General features: G+C 42.6%; 1 protein-coding gene across 1 annotated transcript in view; it reads left to right on the forward strand.

The window, feature by feature from the left end:
* LOC143767245 (uncharacterized) overlaps window positions 1-21,179 on the forward strand; it is a 41,190-nt gene extending 20,011 nt beyond the window's left edge. Inside the window, exon 7 of the mRNA XM_077255441.1 lies at window positions 19,435-21,179. Within this exon, the coding sequence (XP_077111556.1) occupies window positions 19,435-20,942 (1,508 nt within the window). The 3' untranslated portion in view covers window positions 20,943-21,179. The remainder of the gene's footprint in view (window positions 1-19,434) is intronic.
* The last annotated feature ends 4,504 nt before the right edge of the window (window positions 21,180-25,683 follow it).

Raw genomic sequence — 25,683 nt, forward strand, 5'->3', positions numbered from 1 at the left:
TTGACTGTGGACAGGCGAATGCGCTTGTCTGTGCTCACACCCCCTGCATCCGCAACACACTTTTCGACAGTACACTGCACCTTCAAGGCGTAAAGGACAAGCTCAGGCCATAAGTCCAATTTAAGAAGTTAAATGAAGCAGTCCCATCACTCAGTATGTGGAGACATGTGGACACACATATGTTGTTGAAAATGTCATGCTCCTGGATTCGATCCCTTGAGTTTGTGTTATGTGATCGTCTTCTATTTCTGCTGAGACACATCTTTTTTCTGGGTGTCTGGGTTTTTGTTTTCGGGCTGAATTTTATCTAGTTTGACACAGGTGCTTTTAATTTGTCCGCCTATCACCTTTAGGGTGCAACTTTATAATCTGTCCCCCAGCGGGCGTTTCCCATTCATTTAGCTGTTCTATTGTTTGAAGCCAGTCTGTGAGATCTGAGCTAAGGATTTTCACCTTGCCGTATCTTTGCTATATTTTGCACCTATCTTCTGTTTATCTTTAGTAAGTAGGCTGTATATTTGTTAACAGTAAAACAGCAGGCTTGTGGTTAACTCACACTGCTCTGCCATCCGATTCTTTAGGAGGAACGTGAAGCAACTCATTGGCTGTTTAGGCAGGTTAGGTCTGAGTTGCCATCTCCTAGTTTTGTTGTTAGGGCTATTTCTGTACCCGAATACACCACTAGGGACTGCAGTGTCAACAGGCATAACCGAAACACTGCTCCTGCTAATATGGACAGTATCAGATGGTTGTGCTGGATGTTGTGGTATGCTGAGGAAGGTTTTCCATATTTCAGCCATGCTAACCCTCCCATCTGAGGTGGTGCCGGTGCCCCAGCTGCGTAGCCGGCTTCCTCCTCCTCTGCCTTGTGCTTCCACTGAGCCCCCACTGTCAGGTGAGGACGCCGTCAGTAGTGCGTCTACCAGCATGCCCTTGTATTCCTGAATTTTCTGATCATCCTCCAATGGCGGAAGTAAGGAAGGCACATTGTGCATGTAGTGGGGATCCAGGATGGTGGCCACCTAGTAATCAACACTTGTAACAATCCGAGCAACTCAACAGTCATTGCGCACGCACTGCAGTATGTATTGGCTCATGTGTGCCAGTATGCCCAGATGTAACAACAAGCTGTCCTCGGTGGGAGGTGCATCGGCTGGCTCCTCTGTATCCCCCCAGCCATGCTCTAGTGATGCCCGTGAGCTGCTTTGAGTGCCACCCTGCTGTGAACACTGTTTCTTCTGCTCATCCTCAAAAATGTCCCCTGACTGGACAGTTGTATAACTGACTGCTGTTGGTACAGGAAACCATCCTAGGAGCCATGTGTGGATAACTGTCCTGAAAATGGTGTGAATGGTCCCTGTTCCTTCTCCTCTTCCTTCTGTGCCATAAGGGGAAGGTAGATGTATTCTCAACAAACCGCATGTAAGAATCTCAAGACGACAAGAGCGACTCTCCAGATGACTTTCTCGAATGAAGCCAGGAACAGAATGAAGATTCTGTTGCTCGCATGAAGCCAGACACAAGTTTATATAATGGAAGGGTGTTGTTCCAATAAGCAGCACAGATAGTAGACCACAAGGAACGCTAAACCTTTTCCATGCCATAAGAAACTTGTCGTTTGTTTTCTGCTCTAGATATAAGATGATCTTTAATTTCTGAACTGTTTCTAGTTCTTGCCTACTCGTCACTTATGGGCTTAAAATATATTGTCCTTCAGCCTGTTGCACATTATTTATGAGAGTTTATTGTGAACTCTTTGGTTTTAGCTTTATACCTAAAAATATCCCTTAGAAATAAATATTCCTCTAACATACGCTTTCATGGTGTCCCACAATATTATTTTTGAAGCTGAGCCTTCATTTATTTCCCAGAATTCTGTCAATTCTTCCTTTATAGAATTACCTACTAACATAAGCCAATATGGATTCAATCGGCATCGTCAACTCATTGTCCCCTCTATTTCCCCTGTTCTCAATTGCACTCGAATCGGAGACTGGTAAGAGATTCCCCTAGGTAAATATTCCTCTTCATGGACAAACTGGTTCAAGGATTCTGTTCCAATTGCTAGGTGAATCCTTGACAAAGAATGGTGTGACATTGAGTAGCAGGAATACTGCCTAGTGAGAGGATTTCTCTGTCTCAAAATATCAAAATACCCGATTTCCGATATCATTCTAGACATCACTGTAGGGGAGGCCGAGGCAGGTATATCACTCTTGGTATTAATACACTAACCCCTCTCGCATGAGAAGAGTATATCGAGTGGAAGGAATGACATACCCAAACTCTATTAATACTTTGTTTTGTTTCAGGAGTCAAATGAGTTTCTAATAGACAGATAATAGCTGGTTGGTATTGATGCAACCATGTAACCTCTTAGTTAGATCTCCCATGCCCCTCACATTCCACGCTATAGTATTTACAAGCTGAGCCATATGGAAACAGGAAAAGATAATGACCACTGGACCACATTGAGCATTTTCTCCATCCTCCTTCTTTTTTCCTTGTAGCTTACCCCCTATTAACATATAACAAACACGGAAATTAACACACAACCATAACCAATCAAACAGAGACCATGTCTCCCCGGAAGAGAAATTGGGAGCCTATACAAGTCCAAAGCCTGACTTAAAAGGACTTTTTTCCAAAAAATAAAACAAACATCCCAGAAACAGTTGAAAAAGATCAGAAGAGAGTTCTTCAGAACAGTTTCAGGACTTCCCGCTATCCATGTTATATGGTATCAGGATACAGAAATCACCGATCCGTATTTGTTGACTCTGAAGGGGACCAGATTTATCTGCTTTCAGTTTAGCCTCATTAATGTCCAGCCACTGTGCTGCTTCTTGAGGAGAACCATGAATTGGCACCTTTCCAGACACTATGATCCTCAGTCGTGCAGGATACATCATCAAGTATGGAAGCTGCAGGTCTCTCATCCTTTTCTCGACATGTGTAAATTGTGCGCTGCGTTTCTGCATTTCTGCAGAGAAATCCGGAAAAATGGCCACCTTAGTATTTTCAATAACCAGATTAGGACTGTCACGTGCTTTACGCAGGATTGTGTCTCTATCTGTAATGCAATAGCTTCAGCACAAAAGGTCTTGGTGGGGCCCCTGGTGGTGGATTTCTGGATGGCACTCTGTGAGCTCGTTCTATTGCAAACATAGGACATAGTGCCTCTTTTCCACACATATCCCTGAGCCAGGATTCCATAAAATCAACCGAGTTTTTGCCCTCAGACCTTTATGGGACACCTGTACTGCGTAAATTATTTCTACGGAGTTTATTTTCCAAGTCATCTGTTTTATTGTACAGAGCATTCAGATTTTATTTATACATTTTCATATCACGTTGCATCCTCAATATTACTAATTGTTCCTTCTGTTTCTTTCTTTCAAATGCCCTTTGAATGTCTCCCCTTAGAGATAACCTATCTTTGTTCATAGATCCTATAAAGGTGGTAATACTGGTCAAGGTTGTATTAGACATATTGACCGCAGACAGCACATCCCTCATTGTGGGTTCCTGGCCTGTGACAGATTCTGTGTTTACTGCCTGGTTTATGTGAGTGCCTTCACTGTGTGCCCAAGATGGCTGCTGTTGTATTTTATGGTGCGTCATCAGCTCTGTTTCAGGAGATAACAGCTCTCCATTCTCCTCTTGTTCCTCCCTCAACTCACCTTTAGATGAGCCATCCACAGCTGCATCTGTCAACCGGGCAAAGTGTCTCAGATGTTTTAAGGTATGTTCCCACGGTCAGGAACCGGCAGCGCTTTGGACACAGCACATGTCTGCTCCGTCCAAAGCGCTGTCGGCTTTTGAACACAGGTGATTCCGCATGTGTTCATTGAGCCATGCGGAATCACTGCGTCCAATACATTGGATGGGAAATTTATCTCGCGGAGGCTGAGCGTCTCCACAAGATAAATTGACATGCTGCGGTCTCGAAAGATGCGCTGCATGTCTGTCTTCGCAGGGATGCCGGAGGCGTCCCTGCACGCATAGTGGAGATGGGATTTCTTCAAATCCCATCCACTATACTGTAACATCTGACCACTGCGGGTTTGACGCTGCCGATGTATGCAGCGTCCAACTCGCAGCGTTTCCTGACCGTGGGAACATACCCTTACAGCATCTGACATCTTATCTCCCTGCTGAGTCTTATCTCTCTGCTGTGTGTCCTCAGTCGGGGCCAAGTTGGACTGGCAGGCTCCCTTACCAGCACAGCTTTTGTGGCGAGTCATACTCTTCAGGAATTCCCAGACTCAGTTCCTCACTGACACCAGAGTGTTTTATGAGGTAGGAACTGTGCGATTGTGAAATTTCTTTTTAATAGTGTTGAGTTAATTATAAAAATAGTGCAGTGCCCAAAAGAAAGACTATAATAATTATTACAAAAATAAAGAGCTTAAATGAACAGTAAACACTATTATTAAATACATTCCCAAAAAAGATATATTACAATAAACCCGAATAAGAAACCGATATCTCTGAATTATATGAAGATTTGGTATAAAATATTAAGGTGACACAGTGCACAGTAGTATATGCAAATAAATTATTCAAATGTCCATTGGAGGGTAACTTCCCAAGAGTCCTTGAATGGGTCCACAACTTGCGCTGAGGCCCCAGATAGCAGATCCTTGTAGAAAAATTGTATAAACTCCTCCACACACGTCATACAGTCCTTCTAAGCCCAAGGGACAGGCAGTCCTCCTGCCATGGTTCCCTAGAGGTTTCCTCCACAGAGGGTTTTCCTCTCCTGAGTGCTGAAGGATGGTTCTTCGTGAGTCGGAGGTTTGCCATTTTCAGTGTCTTTTTCATAGCAATTGGCTAATTCTAAATTTCAGACACTGAATGAAATAATAATCTGATTTGTAATAAAATTTGGTCAATTTAACATCCAGTAAAAGTGTTTTGTGTGTTTCTTTCCCAATCTTGGGTTGGTGGGTTTTTCTTTGGAATCAGTATCCAGCATCTATGATCAAGCCACGAAGACAGATATGGAGTCAGAGTATTTTTAACCCTGTGCTACATTTGCACCTAGCAACTTCATGTCTGTGCCTACTTCTACCGCTGCCAGAGAGGGTGAACTCCTGCTTGGCAGCTATGCAGGCTTCACAGGCTAGCATCACATGGGTCCTGACTTCAAGGAAAGCTGCCTAAGGTTTTTGAACAGTGCAGGCTAGGATATCAGGATTATGAACGGGAGCTCTCCTGCTGTGTGTCTGCTCACATAAAGTGTCATACTTATAGCTGGGTAACTAATCCAATGAGAATCAATATATAAATAGCAATTGGATGAAGATATAAAACTTAACCTTTATTAGGTATAGGTAAAATCAATACACATATAACGTATACAAAACAGGGGAAAGGGAAGGACCCTTTTGCATGTGTGAACCCAAACCAAAACAGAATAGGGAAAGGGAAAAATAACAGACAAAATTTATTGACAGTGTTGGTTGATCTCCAAACCTATAACTATAGATAGGTAAATAGAAGAATCATACTGGATATAATCATCCCACCAAGTTACTATGGCAAATTATGAGTATGACGACCATTAGCCTCTTATAAATCATCCATAAGTATGCCACCCTCTCACTCCTATGTAAATATAGAACCATCCAAGGTGTACCAACTCCATCTACCGAGGCTTATATATTCAGTATGTATATTTACAATAGCATGTGATGGCCAGTACCTAATTATGGATTAATGTGTGGTAAGTATATAGAATTGGCAGTAACTATCAGTTGTCCTTACATCAATACTTTATACCACAGATTATTCATACAGTATAGTTTCAAAGAGGCTTAGAGTGACCACAACCCAATTATTTATCTGACATATACCAGATGTAAACCAACTGACCTGCAATAGCCACCTTACAGGTATCCCCGCTTCTGTGGTTTAAAAATACTGCATACGGAGGCGCGCCCGAGAGACTCCGCCCCTCGTGTGACGCACTTCCGGTGCTTTGAAGGCCACTTCCGGTATACGGAGCTCTTGTACGGAAAGAGTGAGCGTCGGTAGTCATGGAAACGCATAGCGCTCATCCACTACAACCATACGCCGCACCGGAGATGATAACCGCTTTATATGCTCCTTACCTTGCAGCCAAAACAAATGTGCAAGGCTCATATAGAGCTCTCTTGCACATTATGCTGTGCCCCAACTAAGCATAACTAAATGTTTATAATAGAAATGAGTATTAGGCACCACATTTGAAAGGACATACTACATCATTAATACTCTGTGATGTCCACCCCTTAGGGCAGGGGTCCCCAACCTGTAGCTCGGGAGCCACATGTGGCTCGCGGTCCCATGAATTGTGGCTCGTGGCAGTCTGTCAGCTTGGTGCATTAGGTCCAGTTGTAGCAAACAGTTATGAAGAGCACATCTGAAAATGGTGAATTTTGTGAGCAGCCCTGCACGAAAGAGCAGATCTGGACGCACATATACTGGTCTAAGGGGTTTTGAGGTGATTTAAGAGGAGGTGTTTGAAGCTGGATGTGACAGTGTCTTGGGAGTGCTTTATAGAAGAATGCTGAATGGGGGTATTGGATCTTTGTATACTGCTTTGGGGTGATTGATTTTGGTGGAAAAGCTCTGGTTACCATTATTGTGAGGGGGGGGGGCGGGAGCTGATTGTGGCTCGCGACCCTCTCTCAAGGCTGGATGTGGCTCGCGACCCTCCCTCAGAGCTGAATGTGGCTCTCAAGGTCAGAAACGTTGGGGACCTCTGCCTTAGGGTATGATTCAGCATTTCCTCAGATTATTCATATAAACACCCACTACAGCCGTTCCATAAGGAAAGATATGAAAAGGACCAAAGTTATATGAATATAGTACAAAGTATTAGAAATTATAAATAAGGTCAGATGACGACCTAGGGGTAAGAGGAGAAAGTATCGCCAGCAGCAGCTGTATATATTATGCTGTTTTTAAGATATGGATCATGGTAAGAGGGATTTTGTACGGGACACCACCTAGGACCTAAAGATAGAAAAAGAGGCAAAATTACCCTATTATACCCTATATCAAGGTAACCATACCAAAAAAAAAGAGATGACATAGGGGGAAGATTTAGAGTATAAAACACAATATTTTATTGATTAAAACATGAATAACCACTCGTGATTGGAGGCAATAGAATGAACAAAAACAACTAAGTCACAAAACAATGGTAGGAGACAGGTTGGTGAGAGGTCCTAATACATAATCCAAAAATAGAAAGAGTAGAATCCCCACATGATAACAACTATTACAACCGGCGGGATGCCAACTCCCATAAAATTGGAAGTAGATGGTAGGACCAGAAGTTACCAAGTCCAACATGCGGGGTAATCACCAGATGTAAGAGCGGCCAGCAAGTATACTCCCAAGTGGTTATGCTGCCGCTATGTGTGCCACTAGCATAGTAATACTATGTTCATGACAAAATCAATCAATAAATGAATAATCGTTAGGCTTACCCACCGCAGTGCAGGGACCTTCCAGAGCAGGGACCTTCCGGAGGCAGGTTCGTGGAAGGTCCCTGCACTGCCCTGCGGTGGGTAAGCCTAACGATTATTTATTTATTGATTGATTGTCATGAACATAGTATTACTATGCTAGTGGCACACATAGCGGCAGCATAACCACTTGGGAGTATACTTGCTGGCCGCTCTTACATCTGGTGATTACCCCGCATGTTGGACTTGGTAACTTCTGGTCCTACCATCTACTTCCAATTTTATGGGAGTTGGCATCCCGCCGGTTGTAATAGTTGTTATCATGTGGGGATTCTACTCTTTCTATTTTTGGATTATGCATTAGGACCTCTCACCAACCTGTCTCCTACCATTGTTTTGTGACACTTAGTTGTTTTTGTTCATTCTATTGCCTCCAATCACGAGTGGTTTTTCATGTTTTAATCAATAAAATATTGTGTTTTATACTCTAAATCTTCCCCCTATGTCATCTCTTTTTTTTTTTTTTTGGTATGGTTTATGGTATTTGATGATAGGGTGTTATACAGTCCTATCTGTGGGTACAACAAATATTTTATTATTATTAGTTATGTACCATGTTCAGTAATACTATAAGTGGATACCTATATCAAGGTAGCCTACACTCCTATTCCTGCCTATCGCGGAGGTTGGCACCCTAATAAGAAACCTGCGCATATGGCGCCCCTGCTCAACGTGGGCTATCCCTATCTGGCTGTCCCTATTCACCCTATGCACAAATAGAGAAATATAGAAAAAGCGGGTACACACCAATAAAGTAGGATAAAGGCCCAAAACATACATAGGAGGGGGGAGGGTAAATTTTAGTGGGTGCTATTGTAGGAAGCTATATGCAATGTAGTCAGGAAAAATGTACCTGAATAATATGTAATGCAGAAGTTGGTAAACGAAGTCTCAAAACCTGCCTAACGCGGGGGTTGGCACCCTAATAACCTTCGCAAGTGGCGCCCCCACTCCTCGGTGGCTATCCCTCCCTAACTGTCCCTACCGTCTTGATAAGGTGGACATCAGAGTATAGTATGATAAAGAAGATAAATAAACGCTTATAAAAAACAGCTAAAGGGCTGTAATTCATTCAGTCCTCGTGGTTGGACAGTTTTCAGGTTGAATATCCATTTGCTCTCTTTCTGGAGTATCCGTTTGTCCCAATCACCCCCTCTCATAGGAGGTAAGATTTTATCTATCCCCACAAATTTAATCTTTTTGAGATTGCCCTGATGGAAGGAGTTCATATGGCTTGCCACCAGAGTTTCTCTCTTAGTAGCAATGTCTCGTAGGTGTTCGCCCACTCTTTTGCGAAATTCCGTCTTTGTTTTCCCAACCGCATTCACACGTGGCTTTATAAATAACTCCTTTTGTGCGGCAATTGATGAAATGTTGAATGGAGTAGGTGGTACCAGTGACATTGCTAACAAATTCCTTTGTGGGTGTGATGGAGGCACAGGCCTTGCAGCTCCCACATTTATGAGAAAGAGAAATTGATCTCAACCTGGTACAGGCACTAATGGGATATGTGTCTTGGGAGTCAATATTTGACTTGATTGAATTAATCTAATACATGACCAATTGGTTATGTGTATTGTGAGTCGCCATTTCTTTATGATATATCTGACTGCTTTTAAGGTGGTGGTTTTTGTTTTCTTTTGGGTTGTTGTTATAGTTTTCTGGCCGATGTGTGTGCAATTGCTCTCTTGTTACCTTAATGGTTTGCTCTGCAGCCATCCATGCGTGCACAATTTATGATAGTAAACATGTGGTATTATATCTAGCGTAGGTCCACAGGTATGTACTACACATATTAGCTGAAGTTATATTTCTATAGTTTCTCTATATAGGAGAATAGTTATATGTGTCGTGTATTTTTCTCTGTTGCACTATCTAGTCCTAGATTTGTGAGGGCATAGAAAGAAATATTTTCGCATCAATAAGCATTGAAACAGGCTATCTATTTGGTCTAAATTAAAAATATACCTAATCTGCAAGGGTATACTAGCGATATCTACATAATTTAGGACATTGTGAACCATCATCTCTGTTGGCAAAGCACACTAATCACCTAGCTAACAAAGCCAAGAAGAAATCATTCCAGTACGCACAGTATATTGCACACATACATCTTTCTTTCTCACCTGCCTATTCATCATCTTCCTCACCCCCTGCCACTACAGGGCCCAGCAGGGTGAGCCATCGAGGAGCGGGGGCGCCACTGCGCAGGATTAGGGTGCCAACCTCCGCAAGTAGGCAGGTTGAGACAGGCCAGTATAGGGATAGGCACCCCCCTGGTTGTTTTTCTTCTTGTGGTGTTGGTGTTATGTTAATGTATTTATGTATTAAGGTTTTTATTGAGATTTAATAAAGGTAAATTTTTAAGAATAGGGGGGACTTCTGTGATACAAACACATTTATAACAACCTCTGACCTGAGAAACCCAATTTCCCTTTTTGCCATAATGGCTATGAACCAACCTGTCACCTAAAGATCTCCCTTTCCTATAGGTAATTTGTGGAGATGGAGAAATGTGTTCTTTTATGTCCTTATCCATCAATAGGATTGGCCAATGCCTTTGGAAGATATTTCTGATATCACCTGCTCCATTACTGTACCTAGTAATGAACCGTATGGTCGTATCTCCCTCTGGTTTCAGTTTTGGGGTTAATAGTTCCTTTCTCTCTCTCCTTACAGTTTCCTTGTAGGCCTTTCTCAAAACTCCATCCGGGTATCCCCTTTCCAGGAACCTGCCTCAGAGATCCTTGGCCTGTTCCTGGAAGGAACTCTGATTTGAACAGTTCCTGCGAATTCTTAAGTATTGGCCCTTAGGGATACCGCTTTTCAAGGGAACCGGATGACTACTTTCCCATCTGAGTAATGAGTTTGTGGCCGTATCCTTTCTGTGGGTCCTGGTAGAAATTGCCCCACTTTGGTCCTTCTCTATACATATATCCAAAAATGCCAATTTTGTTGGATTGGCCTCATGCGTAAAATGTAGGCCTATATCATTTACGTTCAGGCCTTCTACAAAGTTATCAAAATCATTAGTACTTCCTTTCCAAATGACAAAAACGTCATCAAGGTATCGTAACCATGGTACAATCCTTTCATCAGGACCGGTGACAGTGTCCCCAAAAACAACAGTTTCCTCCCACCAGCCCAGGAGCAAATTTGCATACGAGGGTGCACAAGGGCTGCCCATTGCAGTGCCCCTGAGCTGGTGGAAGTACTTACGGTCAAAAAGAAACACATTTCTCGTGAGGCAAAATTTCAAAGCTTCCAGCACAAATTTGTTATGTCTACCGTACTGTCTGCCTCTGGTGCTTAGGTAATGGTTCACAGCCATCAGGCCTTTGTCATGCGGAATGGAGGAATATAACGCCTCCACGTCTACTCTGGCCAATATCATGTCTTGTTCCAAGGAATCCCAATCCAATTTGCCCAAAAGGTTGGTGGTGTCCCGCACATAGGAGTTCAAAGCATATACAAAAGGTTTGAGTATTTTGTCAATATAGATACCCAGTCTCTCTGTGAGGCTATTATTACTGGAGACTATGGGTCTTCCCTTTAAGGGAGTTGTCCCCTTGTGTATTTTGGGGAGGCAATAAAAGGTGGGGGTGACTGGGTTTTTGGGCACCAGAAAATCTTTCTCCACCACACCATCCATAAAGCCTCTTTCAATAATGCTTTTTAATTCTTCCAAGAAGCGTCCTGTTGGGTTGTAACTCAAAACCTTGTACTCCTCATCCCTGTCCAATATTGAAAGGCACATGGACCGATAGTTAGTAGTATCTAAGATGACCACATTGCCCCCTTTCTCAGAGGGTTTTATTGTGATACTGTGGTCCTTCTCGAGATTGCATAAACATGCCATTTCACTCTTGGACAGGTTATATTGGTATCTCCTCTGCAAATCGGGCAGTTTCATCATTTCCTCTGTGACCAAATTTAGAAATATATCAATGGAGCCAAGATCTCCCATTGGCGGGGGCATTTTGGAACTCTTATTTCTAAGATCTGTGAATGGGCCAATACCATCTAAATTCAGAATCGGGTCACTCAGATGGAACAGCAACTGAACATCTTGCAGTAGATCATCTGCAATGCCTAATTCAGCACATTGTCTCTTATCCTCTTTCAGGAAGAATTTCTTCCACTTTAGACGTCTCACAAACAAATTAAGGTCCTTGATTATTTCAAAAATATCCATATCTGAAGTTGGAACAAATGAGACCCTTCCCCAATAAAAGTGTCTCCTCTGTACTCAATGGTCTAGTTGATAAATTAATTACCTGAGTTTTTAGGTGGGGGATTGGTACAATTTCTGAGGGGGTAGCTCAGTTCTAAAAAAACCACCTCTTGGAGGGGATCTCTTGTTGCCACCTCGCCACCAAGTATTGCCCCTTCCCCTTCCTTTTCCTCTGCCCCTCTGTCCACTTGGCCTAGTATCACTGTCCCAGACCTCAGCCTCTGAAGAAGAGATATCCGTCTCAATTCATCAATTATAGAAACATACAGGCCATTAACACCCAGAAACTTATGAAGAACTTGCAGTCCTCATTGGCCCCAATCTCCTCCATCTCATGTCCTGATTCTGCTCTGAACCATTACAATGAAACCCTGCAAAGTGCCCTGGATGAAGCTGCTCCTCCTATACATAGAGCAACTCGACACAGACGGCGACAGCCGTGGCACACGCTGCAAACACGCTTCCTGCAGCGATGCTCCAGGTGCGCCGAACGTCTGTGGAGAAAATCTTATCTACCCGAAGATTTCATCCATTATAAGTTCATGCTAAAAACATACAACTCTGACCTTCACCTCTCCAAACAAACCTATTTCAACACCCTCATCACCTCACTGTCCAATAACCCTAAACGTCTCTTCGACACTTTCCAGTCCCTACTCAACCCAAGAGAGCAGGCCCCAACCACAGATCTCCGCGCTGAAGATCTGGCCAATTACTTCAAAGAAAAAATTGACCACATTCGCCAGGAAATCATCTCCCAATCTCTTCATACCAGGCACTGTCCTCCCTCCCCCACTGCATCTAGTTCACTCTCTGACTTTGAACCAGTTACTGAAGAAGAAGTAAGCAGGCTCCTTGCATCTTCTCGCCCAACCACTTGCACCAGTGACCCCATTCCGTCACATCTCCTCCAGTCCCTTTCCCCGGCTGTCACCTCTCACATAACAAAAATATTCAACCTTTCTCTCACTTCCGGTATTTTTCCCTCCTCATTTAAGCAAGCCATCATACATCCATTACTTAAAAAACCCTCCCTCGACCAAAACTGTGCCGCTAATTATAGACCTGTCTCTAATCTTCCTTTCATCTCTAATCTCCTGGAACGCCTGGTCCACTCCCGTCTTACCCGCTATCTCTCAGATAACTCTCTTCTTGACCCTCTTCAATCTGGCTTCCGCTCTTTACACTCTACTGAAATTGCCCTCACTAAAGTCTCTAATGACCTACTAACAGCTAAATCTAATGGTCACTACTCCATGCTAATTCTATTGGATCTTTCCGCAGCATTCGACACTGTGGATCATCAGCTCCTCCTCACTATGCTCCGCTCCATCGGCATCAAGGACACCGTTCTTTCTTGGTTCTCCTCCTATCTCTCTGACCGATCCTTCACTGTATGTTTTGCTGGTTCCTCCTCCTCTCACCTTCCCCTTACTGTTGGGGTTCCTCAAGGATCAGTCCTAGGCCCCCTCCTCTTCTCTTTGTATACTGCCCCTATTGGACAAACAATCAGTAGATTTGGTTTCCAGTACCATCTCTATGCTGACGACACCCAATTATACACCTCTTCTCCTGCTTTCACTCCGACCTTCTTAGAAAACACCAGTGATTGTCTTACCGCTGTCTCTAACATCATGTCCTCCCTCTATCTGAAACTGAACCTGTCAAAAACTGAACTCCTCATGTTCTCTCCCTCTACTAACCTACCTTTGCCTGACATTGCCATCTCCGTGTGTGGTTCCACCATTACTCCAAAGCAACATGCCCGCTGCCTTGGGGTTATCCTTGATTCTGAGCTTTCATTCACCCCCCACATCCGATCACTGGCTCGCTCTTCTTATTTGCATCTCAAAAACATTTCTAGAATTCGCCCTTTTCTTACTTTCGACTCTGCAAAAACTCTTACTGTTTCTCTTATTCATTCCCGTCTGGACTATTGTAACTCTCTACTAATCGGCCTCCCTCTTACCAAACTCTCCCCGCTCCAATCTGTCCTGAATGCTGCGGCCAGGATCATATTCCTCACCAACCGTTACACCGATGCCTCTACCTTGTGCCAGTCATTACACTGGCTACCCATCCACTCCAGAATCCAGTACAAAACTACTACCCTCATCCACAAAGCACTCCATGGCTCAGCACCACCTTACATCTCCTCTCTGGTCTCAGTCCACCACCCTACCCGTGCCCTCTGCTCCGCTAATGACCTCAGGTTAGCATCCTCAATAATCAGGACCTCCCACTCCCGTCTCCAAGACTTTACACGTGCTGCGCCGATTCTTTGGAATGCACTACCTAGGTTAATTCGATTAATCCCCAATCCCCACAGTTTTAAGCGTGCCCTAAAAACGCATTTGTTCAGACTGGCCTACCGCCTCAACGCACTAACCTAACTATCCATGTGTGGCCTATTAAAAATAGAAAAAAAAACCAAAACACATAATCAGGTTCCTTGCATCGTGTTCTCATACACTTTATGCAGTTAATAGCACTCTGTGTCTGTACTGCTACATACTTAGGCAGTTAACTGGTTCATGCAGCTTTACATGAACACCCGAGCCTTACACTATGGCTGGTCCAAATAACTAAAGCAATTGTTACCATCCACCTCTCGTGTCTCCCTTTTCCTCATAGTTTGTAAGCTTGCGAGCAGGGCCCTCATTCCTCCTGGTATCTATTTTGAACTGTGATTTCTGTTATGCTGTAATGTCTATTGTCTGTACAAGTCCCCTCTATAAGTTGTAAAGCGCTGCGGAATATGTTGGCGCTATATAAATAAAAATTATTATTATATTATTATTATATCACACCCACAAAGGAATTTGTTAGCAATGTCACTGGTACCACCTACTCCATTCAACATTTCATCAATTGACGCACAAAAGGAGTTATTTATAAAGCCACGGTTTGGAGTATGTAGGGAAAACAAAGAGGGAATTTCGCAAAAGAGTGGGCGAACACCTACGAGACATTGCTACTAAGAGAGAAACTCCGGTGGCAAGCCATATGAACTCCTTCCATCAGGGCAATCTCAAAAAGATTACATTCGTGGGGATAGATAAAATCTTACCTCCTATGAGAGGGGGTGATTGGGACAAACGGATACTCCAGAAAGAGAGCAAATGGATATTCAACCTGAAAACTGTCCAACCACGAGAACTGAATGAATTACAGCCCTTTAGCTGTTTTTTATAAGCGTTTATTTATCTTCTTTATCATACTATACTCTGATGTCCACCTTATCAAGACGGTAGGGACAGTTAGGGAGGGATAGCCACCGAGGAGTGGGGGCGCCACTTGCGAAGGTTATTAGGGTGCCAACCCCAGCGTTAGACAGGTTTTGAGACTTCGTTTACCAACTTCTGCATTACATATTATTCAGGTACATTTTTCCTGACTACATTGCATATAGCTTCCTACAATAGCACCCACTAAAATTTACCCTCCCCCCTCATATGTATGTTTTGGGCCTTTATCCTACTTTATTGGTGTGTACCCGCTTTTTCTATATTTCTCTATTTGTGCATAGGGTGAATAGGGACAGCCAGATAGGGATAGCCCACGTTGAGCGGGGGCGCCATATGCGCAGGTTTCTTATTAGGGTGCCAACCTCCGCGATAGGCAGGAATAGGAGTGTAGGCTACCTTGATATAGGGTATAATAGGGTAATTCTGCCTCTTTTTCTATCTTTAGGTCCTAGGTGGTGTCCCGTACAAAATCTCTCTTACCATGATCCATATCTTAAAAACAGCATAATATATACAGCTGCTGCTGGCGATACTTTCTCCTCTTACCCCTAGGTCGTCATCTGACCTTATTTATAATTTCTAATACTTTGTACTATATTCATATAACTTTGGTCCTTTTCACATCTTTCCTTATGGAACGGCTGTAGTGGGTGTTTATATGAATAATCTGAGGAAATGCTGAATCATACCCTAAGGGGTGGACATCACAGAGTATTAATGATGTAGTATGTCCTTTCAAATGTGGTTCCTAATACTCATTTCTATTATAAACATTTAGTTATGCTTAGTTGGGGCACAGCATAATGTGCAAGAGAGCTCTATATGAGCCTTGCACATTTGTTTTGGCTGCAAGGTAAGGAGCATATAAAGCGGTTATCATCTCCGGTGCGGCGTATGGTTGTAGTGGATGAGCGCTATGCGTTTCCATGACTACCGACGCTCACTCTTTCCGTACAAGAGCTCCGTATACCGGAAGTGGCCTTCAAAGCACCGGAAGTGCGTCACACGAGGGGCGGAGTCTCTCGGGCGCGCCTCCGTATGCAGTATTTTTAAACCACAGAAGCGGGGAAACCTGTACGGCGGCTATTGCAGGTCAGCACGCTCCCCTGAAGAGTCCCATCGGACGAAACGCGTCGGGAGACGCCATATGTAACGGAGGCTTCTCTCACCCTCTTCGAGAGACATGTGGATTCTCTCCAACTTCGGGTGAGATCCACCCAGAGTGATGGGTTTGCTAAATGACGCATTTTATGTATATGCTGGCATCTTATGAAAATACAGCTTATCTCTAGGAATACAAAGACTATATGGTTATGAACATAAGGGACGCTCATGATAAAGGTTCATGGGGTAGTATGGTCCCATATATATAGGTTCATAGTCATTGTTTGATTAATTAAGCCTCCATTTTGCTGCTATGCATATTTATTGACAGTGACTAACCTAATAGACATGTTGAATTGGTAACAGAAAATACAAAAAGGGGGCTGACAGCACTCACTTATCTGGGGCGCCCGTTCCTCATCCAGGGAACCTTCCTGGACATTCCAAGACCATCCAATGTATAAATGAACAGCGCTCCATCCAGGTGTGGAAATCTTCAAAGTATTTATTTAAGCCATAGAAAACATAGCGACGTTTCGACCATACACTGATGCTTGATAAAGACCAGTGTATGGTCGAAACGTCGCTGCTATGTTTTCTATGGCTTAAATAAATACTTTGAAGATTTCCACACCTGGATGGAGCGCTGTTCATTTATACATTGGATGTTGAATTGGTAAATCTGGATGCAAATTATGAGTTGGAATGTTGGTTTATATCTGGTATATGTCGGATAAATAATTGGGTTGTGGTCACTCTAAGCCTCTTTGAAACTATACTGTATGAATAATCTGTGGTATAAAGTATTGATGTAAGGACAACTGATAGTTACTGCCAATTCTATATACTTACCACACATTAATCCATAATTAGGTATTGGCCATCACATGCTATTGTAAATATACATACTGAATATATAAGCCTCGGTAGAAGGAGTTGGTACACCTTGGATGGTTCTATATTTACATAGGAGTGAGAGGGTGGCATACTTATGGATGATTTATAAGAGGCTAATGGTCGTCATACTCATAATTTGCCATAGTAAATTGGTGGGATGATTATATCCAGTATGATTCTTCTATTTACCTATCTATAGTTATAGGTTTGGAGATCAACCAACACTGTCAATAAATTTTGTCTGGTCTGTTCTTTTTGCCTTTCCCTATTCTGTTTTGGTTTGGGTTCACACATGCACAAGGGTCCTTCCCTTTCCCCTGTTTTGTATATGTTATATGTGTATTGATTTTACCTATACCTAATAAAGGTTAAGTTTTATATCTTCATCCAATTGCTATTTATATATCACATAAAGTGTCAGGCTACGCCCCAGCCTAGATGTTTTTAACCCCAGGACTATACATGACATAGAAATTAAACCTTGTAAAAAATAAAGACCTCCTATCTAGTCTCAGAATGAGATGTTTCGCAAATTCTAAATACAGCAAATTTTTATGGTCAGTAATTACAATGACAGGGTGAGTTTCAACCTCCAGAAAATGATGCCACTCCTCAAAGACCAACTTAATGGCTAAAAGTTCTCGATTACCTATGTTATAATTTATTTTGCCAAGTTTCTTAGAGAAGAATGCACATGGGCTCCATTTCCCAGGAGATGATCTTGATCTGTGTGTTAAGACTGCCACACTCCGCACCTCACACGCATCCACCGCCACAATAAACTGCTGTGAAACATCAGGTTGAATGAGTGCTGGAGCTGAGGAGAAACATTTTTTTTTATTTTTTTTAGAGAGTTAAATGCCTGACTGGCAGGCTCAGACCAATCAGCGAAATCTGTACTCTTTTTGCTCATGTCCATGAGTAGTTTGACAATGGACGAGAAGTTCCCTATAAACTTTGCATAATAATTAGTAAGCCCCAGAAAGCATTGTAGGACGTTAAGATTTTCTGGAATATTCCATTGCAATACTGCGTGAACCTTCTCAGAATCCATCCAGAAACTCGAAGCCTGGAATTGTACTACTTGAACTTCAAACACACATTTCTCAGGCTTAGCATACGATTTATTATATTGTAAACTGTGTAGTACCTATATAACGTTTCCCTGATGTGCAAATTAAAATATTGTCAAAGTATACCCCCCACAAATTTGCCCACCAGATGACACAAGATATCATTTGATAAAACGTTGAAAACCAGCAGGGGCATTAGTCAGACCAAATTGCATGATGAGGTTTTTGAAATGGCCATCCATCTTCCCTGATTCTAATCAGAATATAGTCCCTCCTCCCTAAGGTCCAACTTGGAAGAACCATTTGTTTAATTGTTTAATGTTTTTAAATATTATAGCAGTTTCACCTTGAGTAATGAGCAAAAACCCCAGTGGCAAGATGTGGAAAGCTCATAGAGACTTCTCCAAAGAGACTTCCAGCTGTAATTGCCGCAAAAGGAGGCTCTACAAAGTACTGTCTTTAGAGGGGTGAATAGTTATGCACACTGAAGTTTTCAGTTATTTTGTCCTTGTTTGCTTCACAATAAAAAAAAAATAAATAAAATGTTCCCAGTTATAGGCATGTTCTTTACATGAAGTGATGCAGACCCTAAGAAAAACTGAAATTCCTGGTTGTGAGGCAGCAAAGCCCAAAAAATGCAATGGGAGGCGAATATTTTCGCAAGCCATTCTATAGGTATGCATGTGTGTGTGTTTGTATATATTATAATGTAATATACATCTGATTCCACCCTGTCCCTGGACAGTTGCTGGTCAAGAGTGGAATCAGATGTGTTACTGTGTATATACTATACGTTCACTGTGGAAGAGCCCAATAACCTGCCTAGTAGCAATAGTAGCCATTGCCTTGTTTATCATTTGTCAGTCACTTGTGTGACTGTCCTGACAATTGGTGGGATTAGTAGTGTCTGCTCCTGAGAAATTCGTTGCAGCGATGCGATATCTTTGTGGTCTCACTGACATTGGTGAGATGTGGAGTCCTTATTCTGCTCCAATGTGCTTTGCTCTGTATTAGAGTGCTTTAACTTGTCAGACAATGTAGGAGATGGAATCTCTTAATACAACTGAGTACAGATCACTTTTGAGTCTCCTGTGAACACGTAACTGAAACCAATTCATGGCACACAGTGAAACATGAACCCTGAAGATGGCTATAATATAGAAGTTGAATTTTGAGATGACACAACGTGGTGGTCAAACACTATAAACTATTAGTCCCTCTTTTGTGGTCTGTTGTCTTAGTCTGTCTATAATTGAATTGTATTACAGTTTGAATGGAAATGCTATACAATATATAATATATAATACCAGTGCAATGTTACTGAAAAATAATAAAATATTTTTTATTCTTGGCAGATGATCGTACCAAGAGCTCAGATGGATGTCCGATATTTTTAGATTTTCCAGCAAATAATCTCGGCATCACACCAAAAACTTGTGAAGAACATGTAGTTATACCAGCTATACCTCAAGACCTACCCAGTAAACATCTGTCATCTGATCCTTTTCAGAAAGTCCTTTTTTCTGCTTCATCAAAGACAAATATGAAAAACAAAAGTAACAGAAGGGCTGTTGAACATGAAATAGCTCAAACAAGGAGGAAGCCATTTTCATGTTCAGAATGCGAGAAATGTTTCAATACTAAATCAAGGCTTGTAATACATCAGAGAACTCACACAGGGGAAAAGCCTTTTTCATGTTCAGAATGTGGGAAATGTTTTAGTCGGAAAGCAAGTCTTCTGGTACATCAGGGAAGTCACACAGGGGAGAAGCATTTTTTATGTTCAGAATGTGGGAAATGTTATTATTCAAACAATTCTCTTGTTAAGCATCAGAGAATTCACAGAGGTGATAAGACGTTTTCTTGCTCAGAATGTGGGAAATGTTTTACCCAAAAAGCACTTCTTAATAGACATCAGAGAATTCACACAGGAGAGAAGCCTTTTTCATGTTCAGAATGTGGGAAATGTTTTAACCAAAAAGCACATCTTATTACACATCAGAAAATTCATACAGGAGATAAGCCTTTTTCATGTTTAGAATGTAGCAAATGTTTTACAGATAAAACAAGTCTTGTTTCACATCAGTTAAGTCACTCAGGCAACAAGACGTTTTCATGCTACGAGTGTGGGAAATCTTTAAAAAAAAAATCACTTTTAATCAGGCATCAGAGAATTCACACGGGGCAGAAGCCATATTCATGTTCAGAATGTGGGAAATATTTTAACCAAAAACATAACCTTATTAGACATCAGAGAATTCACACAGGTGAGAAGCCTTTTTCATGTTCAGAATGTGGGAAAACATTTTTTAAAATATCAGTTTTGATTAGTCATCAGAAAACTCACACAGGGCAGAAGCAATATTCATGTTCAGTATGTGGGAAATGTTTTAACCATGAAGCACGTCTTAATAGACATCAGAGAATTCACCCAGGAGAGAAGTCTTTTTCATGTTCAGAATGTGGGAAATGTTATAATCATGAAGCACTTCTTAATAGGCATCAGAAAATTCATACAGGAGAGAAGCCATTTGCGTGTTCAGAATGTGGGAAATGTTATAACCAAAAAGCACTTCTTAATAGACATCAGAGAAGTCACACGGGAGAGAAGCCATTTTCATGTTCAGAATGTGGGAAATGTTTTATAGATAAATCAAGTCTTGTTAAACATCAGATAAGTCACACAGACAACAAGGCATTTTTATGTTCCGAATGTGGGAAACTTTTTAAACAAAAATCAGTTTTAATTAGGCATCAGAGAATTCACACAGGTCAGAAACCATTTTCATGTTCAGAATGTGGGAAAGGTTTCGATACTATTTCACATCTTGTTACACATCATAAAACGCACACAAAAAAGTAGCCATTTTCTTTAATTGATGTATTGGCAAAATGTAAAAGAAAAAATACAGGCCATGTTAAAGTGTCCAAAAGAAAGAGAAAACACTTATTAAAACACTTATTAAAAATGTACCGTATTTTCCGGCGTATAAGACGACTGGGCGTATAAGACGACCCCCCAACTTTACCAGTTAAAATATAAAATCTTCTTAAAAGTCGGGGGTCTTCTTATACACCCTATGTCGTCTTATAGGGCCGGTGAATATGTGCCTTTTGGGGGGGGGGGTGTGATCCTGATGACGAGGGGGCGTCTCACAGGAAAGTGAGTATCCCCCATTACCTTATCGTAGCGGTGCAGCGTGGGGGTCTCAGTGCTGGGAGTGGCGGCGGCGGCGGCTGCTGTGCTCTGGTGCGGCGGCTGCTGTGCTCTGGTGCGGCGGCTCCTCTTCTGTGTGGGGCCTCTGTGCTGTGGGGTGGCGGTGGCGGCGGCATATCTTTATCCAGTTGGGGCTCCTCCGGCATCTCCTTAGCCCTGGAGGCCCCGCCGCAACTCCATCGGTGCAATGCAGCGGCCATTTTCCCGGAGGCAGCTCAATAGGTGCGATGCGGTGGCCTCCGGGAAAATGGCCGCTGCTCAGATTCAGATCTCGTCCCGAAATCTCGGGACACGAGATCTGAATCTGAGCAGCGGCCATTTTCCCGGAGGCCACCACATTGCACCGATGGAGTTGCGGCGGGGCCTCCAGGGCTAAGGAGATGCCGGAGGAGCCCCAACTGGATAAAGATACGCCGCTGCCGCCGCCACCCCACAGCACCAGAGGCCCCACACAGAAGAGGAGCCGCCGCACCAGAACACAGCAGCCGCCGCCGCTCCCAGCACTGACACCCCCACGCTGCACCGCTAGGATAAGGTAATGGGGATTACTCACTTTCCTGTGAGACGCCCCCTCGTCATCAGGATCACTCCCCCTCCCCACCCACCATATACACCGGCGTACAAGACGATTCCCGGCGTATAAGACGACCCCCGACTTTTAAGAAGATTTTCGGGGGTTAAAAAGTCGTCTTATACGCCGGAAAATACGGTACACAATTACTGTATCTTTGACCAATTGTTATTGAAAACTAGTTAGTATTCAACTAATAATGCTGTACATGAACAATGTGTATAAAATATTTTACATTACAACTGCAGCTTAAAATGTTTGTGACCCTTTTTTCCATCCTATATGATATTGATAATGGAGAGATGCTGCTATACATGAGCTGCTGAAGTAATCATCCAAAGCTCAGCTTGTCTCATTAACCCCTTAACGACCGCCGATACGCCTTTTAACGGCGGAAGTTAAGGGTACATATTCTTCAGTGCCGGAAATAAGTGTATGGTGCCCCCCAGCGTCGGAAAATCTCCATGGTCTCAGCTACCGGGGGTAGCTGAGACCCAAGAGAACATGATTCGGATCGGTTTTTACCGTCCCCAGTCTTGTGATCGCTGTTATTCACTGAATAACGGTGATTGCAAAAAAAGTCAGATTTCCATTAATTTCTCACTCCTCTAATATGATATATCATACCAGAGGAGAGAGAAATGGTATTCCCCGAAACACCTTGGTACCTCTGGCATCCCTGGACCCTCCGGCTCAGTCCCCTGTCCCTTCGTGTAATTTTCCCATAAGAAAATGGCAGGCGCATGGCTGGCACCCGGCAACAATAGGAGATTTTTCTTATTTGTTCATTTTGATCACTGTCATAGACCCTATAGCCGTGATCAAAATAAAGGAGGGCTTGAATTACTATTTTGTTTTTCTCACCCCCTTACTTAGGTAAACAAAAATAAAATAAATAGTATTTTTTCCATTCTTTGCAGTTAGAATTGGAGTTAAAGGTAGGGTTGGAGCAAGGGTTGGGGCTAGGGTTAGGGTTGGGGGTGGTGTTAGAGTTGTGTTGGAGTTATGGTTGGGATTAGTGTTAGGGGTGTGTTGGGGATAGGGCTGTGTTAGGGTTGGAGTTAGATTTCCACTGTTTAGGTACATTAGGGGGTCTCCAAACGCGACATGGCGTTCCATTGATTCCAGACAATTTTGTGTTCAAAAAATCAAACGGTGCTCCCTCTTTTCTGAGCCCTGCCATGCATCCTAACAGTGGATTTCCCCCACATACGGGGTATTTACGTACTCAGGAGAAATTGCACAACAAATTTTGTAGTCCATTTTCTCCTGTTAGCTTGTGAAACTATAAAAGTATGGTTCCAAAGTAAATTTTTTGTGAAAAAAGTAAAATGTTAATTTTTTACTTCCACATTGCTTTAGTTCTTGTGAAGCACCTGAAGGGTTAGTAAATAGTGATGAGCGAGTATACTCGTTGCTCGTGTTTTCCCGAGCATACTTGGGTGATCTCTGAGTATTTGTAACTGCTCGGAGATTTAGTTTTTGTTGCCTCAGCTGCATGATTTACAGCTGATACACAGCTTGAATACATGTGGGGATTCCCTAGCAACCAGGCAACCCCCACATGTACTCAGGCTGGCTAGCAGCCATAAATCATGCAGCTGTATCGACAAAAACTAAATCTCCGAGCAGTTACAAATACTCGGTGATCACCCGAGCGTGCTCGGGAAAACCCGAGCAACAAGTACACTCGCTCATCAATGTGGTTTTGCGCACCTTGAAGGGTGCAGTTTTTAGAATGTTGTCACTTTTGGGTATTTTCTGTTATATTGACCTGCCCAAACTCTCTTCAAATATGTAAATTTTGTTGGAAAAAAGAGAAATCGCTGGCCAACTTTTAACCCTTAGGCTATGTGCACACTTTGGGGAGTCCTCTGCGGGTTCTCCCGCAGCGGATTTGATAAATCTGCAGGGCAAAACTGCTGCGGTTATCCCTGCAGATTTATCGCGGTGTGTTTCGCGGTTTCCGCTGTGGGTTTACTCCTATACTATTGATGCTGCATATGCAGCAATATGCAGCATCAATAGTAATGTTAAAAATAATAAAAAATGGTTATACTCACCCTCTGACGTCCCGATCTCCTCGGCGCCGCTGTGCGAGAAGGACCTTCGTGACGTCACGGTCATGTGACCGCGACGTCACGGTCATGTGACCGCGACGTCACCGCAGGTCCTGCTCGCACAGCAATCCTGCGACCGGACGGCCGCGTGCAGTGCTGAGAGGTGAGTATATCATTATTTTTTATTTTAATTCTTTTTTTTTACACTAATATGGTTCCCAGGGCCTGGAGGAGAGTCTCCTCTCCTCCACCCCGGGTACCATCCGCACATGATCCGCTTACTTCCCGCATCATGGGCACAGCCCCATGCGGGAAGTAAGCGGATCAATGCTTTCCTATATGTGCAGAATCGCAGCGATTCTGCACAAAGAAGTGAAATGCTGTGAAATGTAAACCGCTGCGTTTCTGCGCAGTTTTTCCCGCAGCATGTGCACAGCGGATTGCGGTTTCCATAGGGTTTACATGTAAATGTAAACGCAATGGAAACTGCTGCGGACCCGCAGCTGTAGAAACGCTGCGGATCCGTGGTAAAACCCGCAAAGTGTGAACATGGCCTTATAATAAAGAAAATTGTTTCCAAAATTGTGCTGATGTAAAATTGACATGTGGCAAATGTTATGTATTGACTATTTTGTGTGCACCACTCTCTGATTTAAGGGCACAAAAAATAAAAGTTTGAAAATTGCAACATTTCAGTATAATTTTCATAAATATATGCAAGGCAAATCGAAGAAATTTTACCACTAACATGAAGTACAATATGTCACGAAAAAACACTCAAAATCAGTGGGATATGTTGACGCGTTCCAGAGCTATAACTTCATGAAGTGACAGTGGTAAGAAATGTAAAAATTGGCTTGGTCATTAAAGACAAAATTGGCTCTGTCACTAAGGGGTGACCTTATGTTGAAATGTGACCTGGAGCATTCATAGCAGTTACAGTGTCCTAAATCAAGTCTGAATTAGAAACCCTTTCAAACTACTCTTAGGGTCCAGTTTCTCCTGTTACCCTTGGGAAAATAAAAAATTGGGGGCGAAAAGATAATTTTTGTGGAAAAATTATGATTTTTTATTTTCATGGGTCTAAGTTATAAACTTCTGTGAAGCACTTGGGGGTTCAAAATGCTCACCACACATCTAGATAAGTTCCTTAGGGAGTCTAGTTTCCAAAATCGTGTCACTTGAGGGGAGTTTCCACTGTTTAGGCACATCAAGGGCTCTCCGAATGCGACATGGCGTCCGATCTTAATTCCAGCCAGTTTTGAAAAAGTCAATCGGCCCTCCTCCCCTTCCGAGCTCTGCCCTGTGCCCAAACAGTGGTTTACCTCCACATACGGGGTATCAGCATACCCAGGACAAGTTGCACAACAACCTTTGGGGTCCAATTTCTTCTGTTACCCTTGGTAAAATGAAAAAAAGGATCTGAAGTAAATTGTTTTGAAAAAAAGTTAAATGTTCATTATTTTTTTTTCCAAAAGTTCCTGTGAAGCACCTGAAGGGTTAATAAACTTCTTGAATGTAGTTTTGAGCACCCTGAGGGAAGTAGTTTTTAGAATGGTGTCACTTTTGGATATTTTCTATCATGTAAACTCCTCAAAGTGACTTCAAATGTGATGTAGTCCCTAAAAAATGGTGGTGTAAAAATGAAAAATCGCTGGTCAACTTTTAACCCTTATAACTTCCTAACAAAAAACATTTTGGTTCCAAAATTGTGCTGATGTAAACTAAACATGTGGGAAATTTTACTTAAGTATTT

Source organism: Ranitomeya variabilis, chromosome 4 (genome assembly GCF_051348905.1).
Source record: "Ranitomeya variabilis isolate aRanVar5 chromosome 4, aRanVar5.hap1, whole genome shotgun sequence".
Taxonomy (NCBI): Eukaryota; Metazoa; Chordata; class Amphibia; order Anura; family Dendrobatidae; genus Ranitomeya; species Ranitomeya variabilis.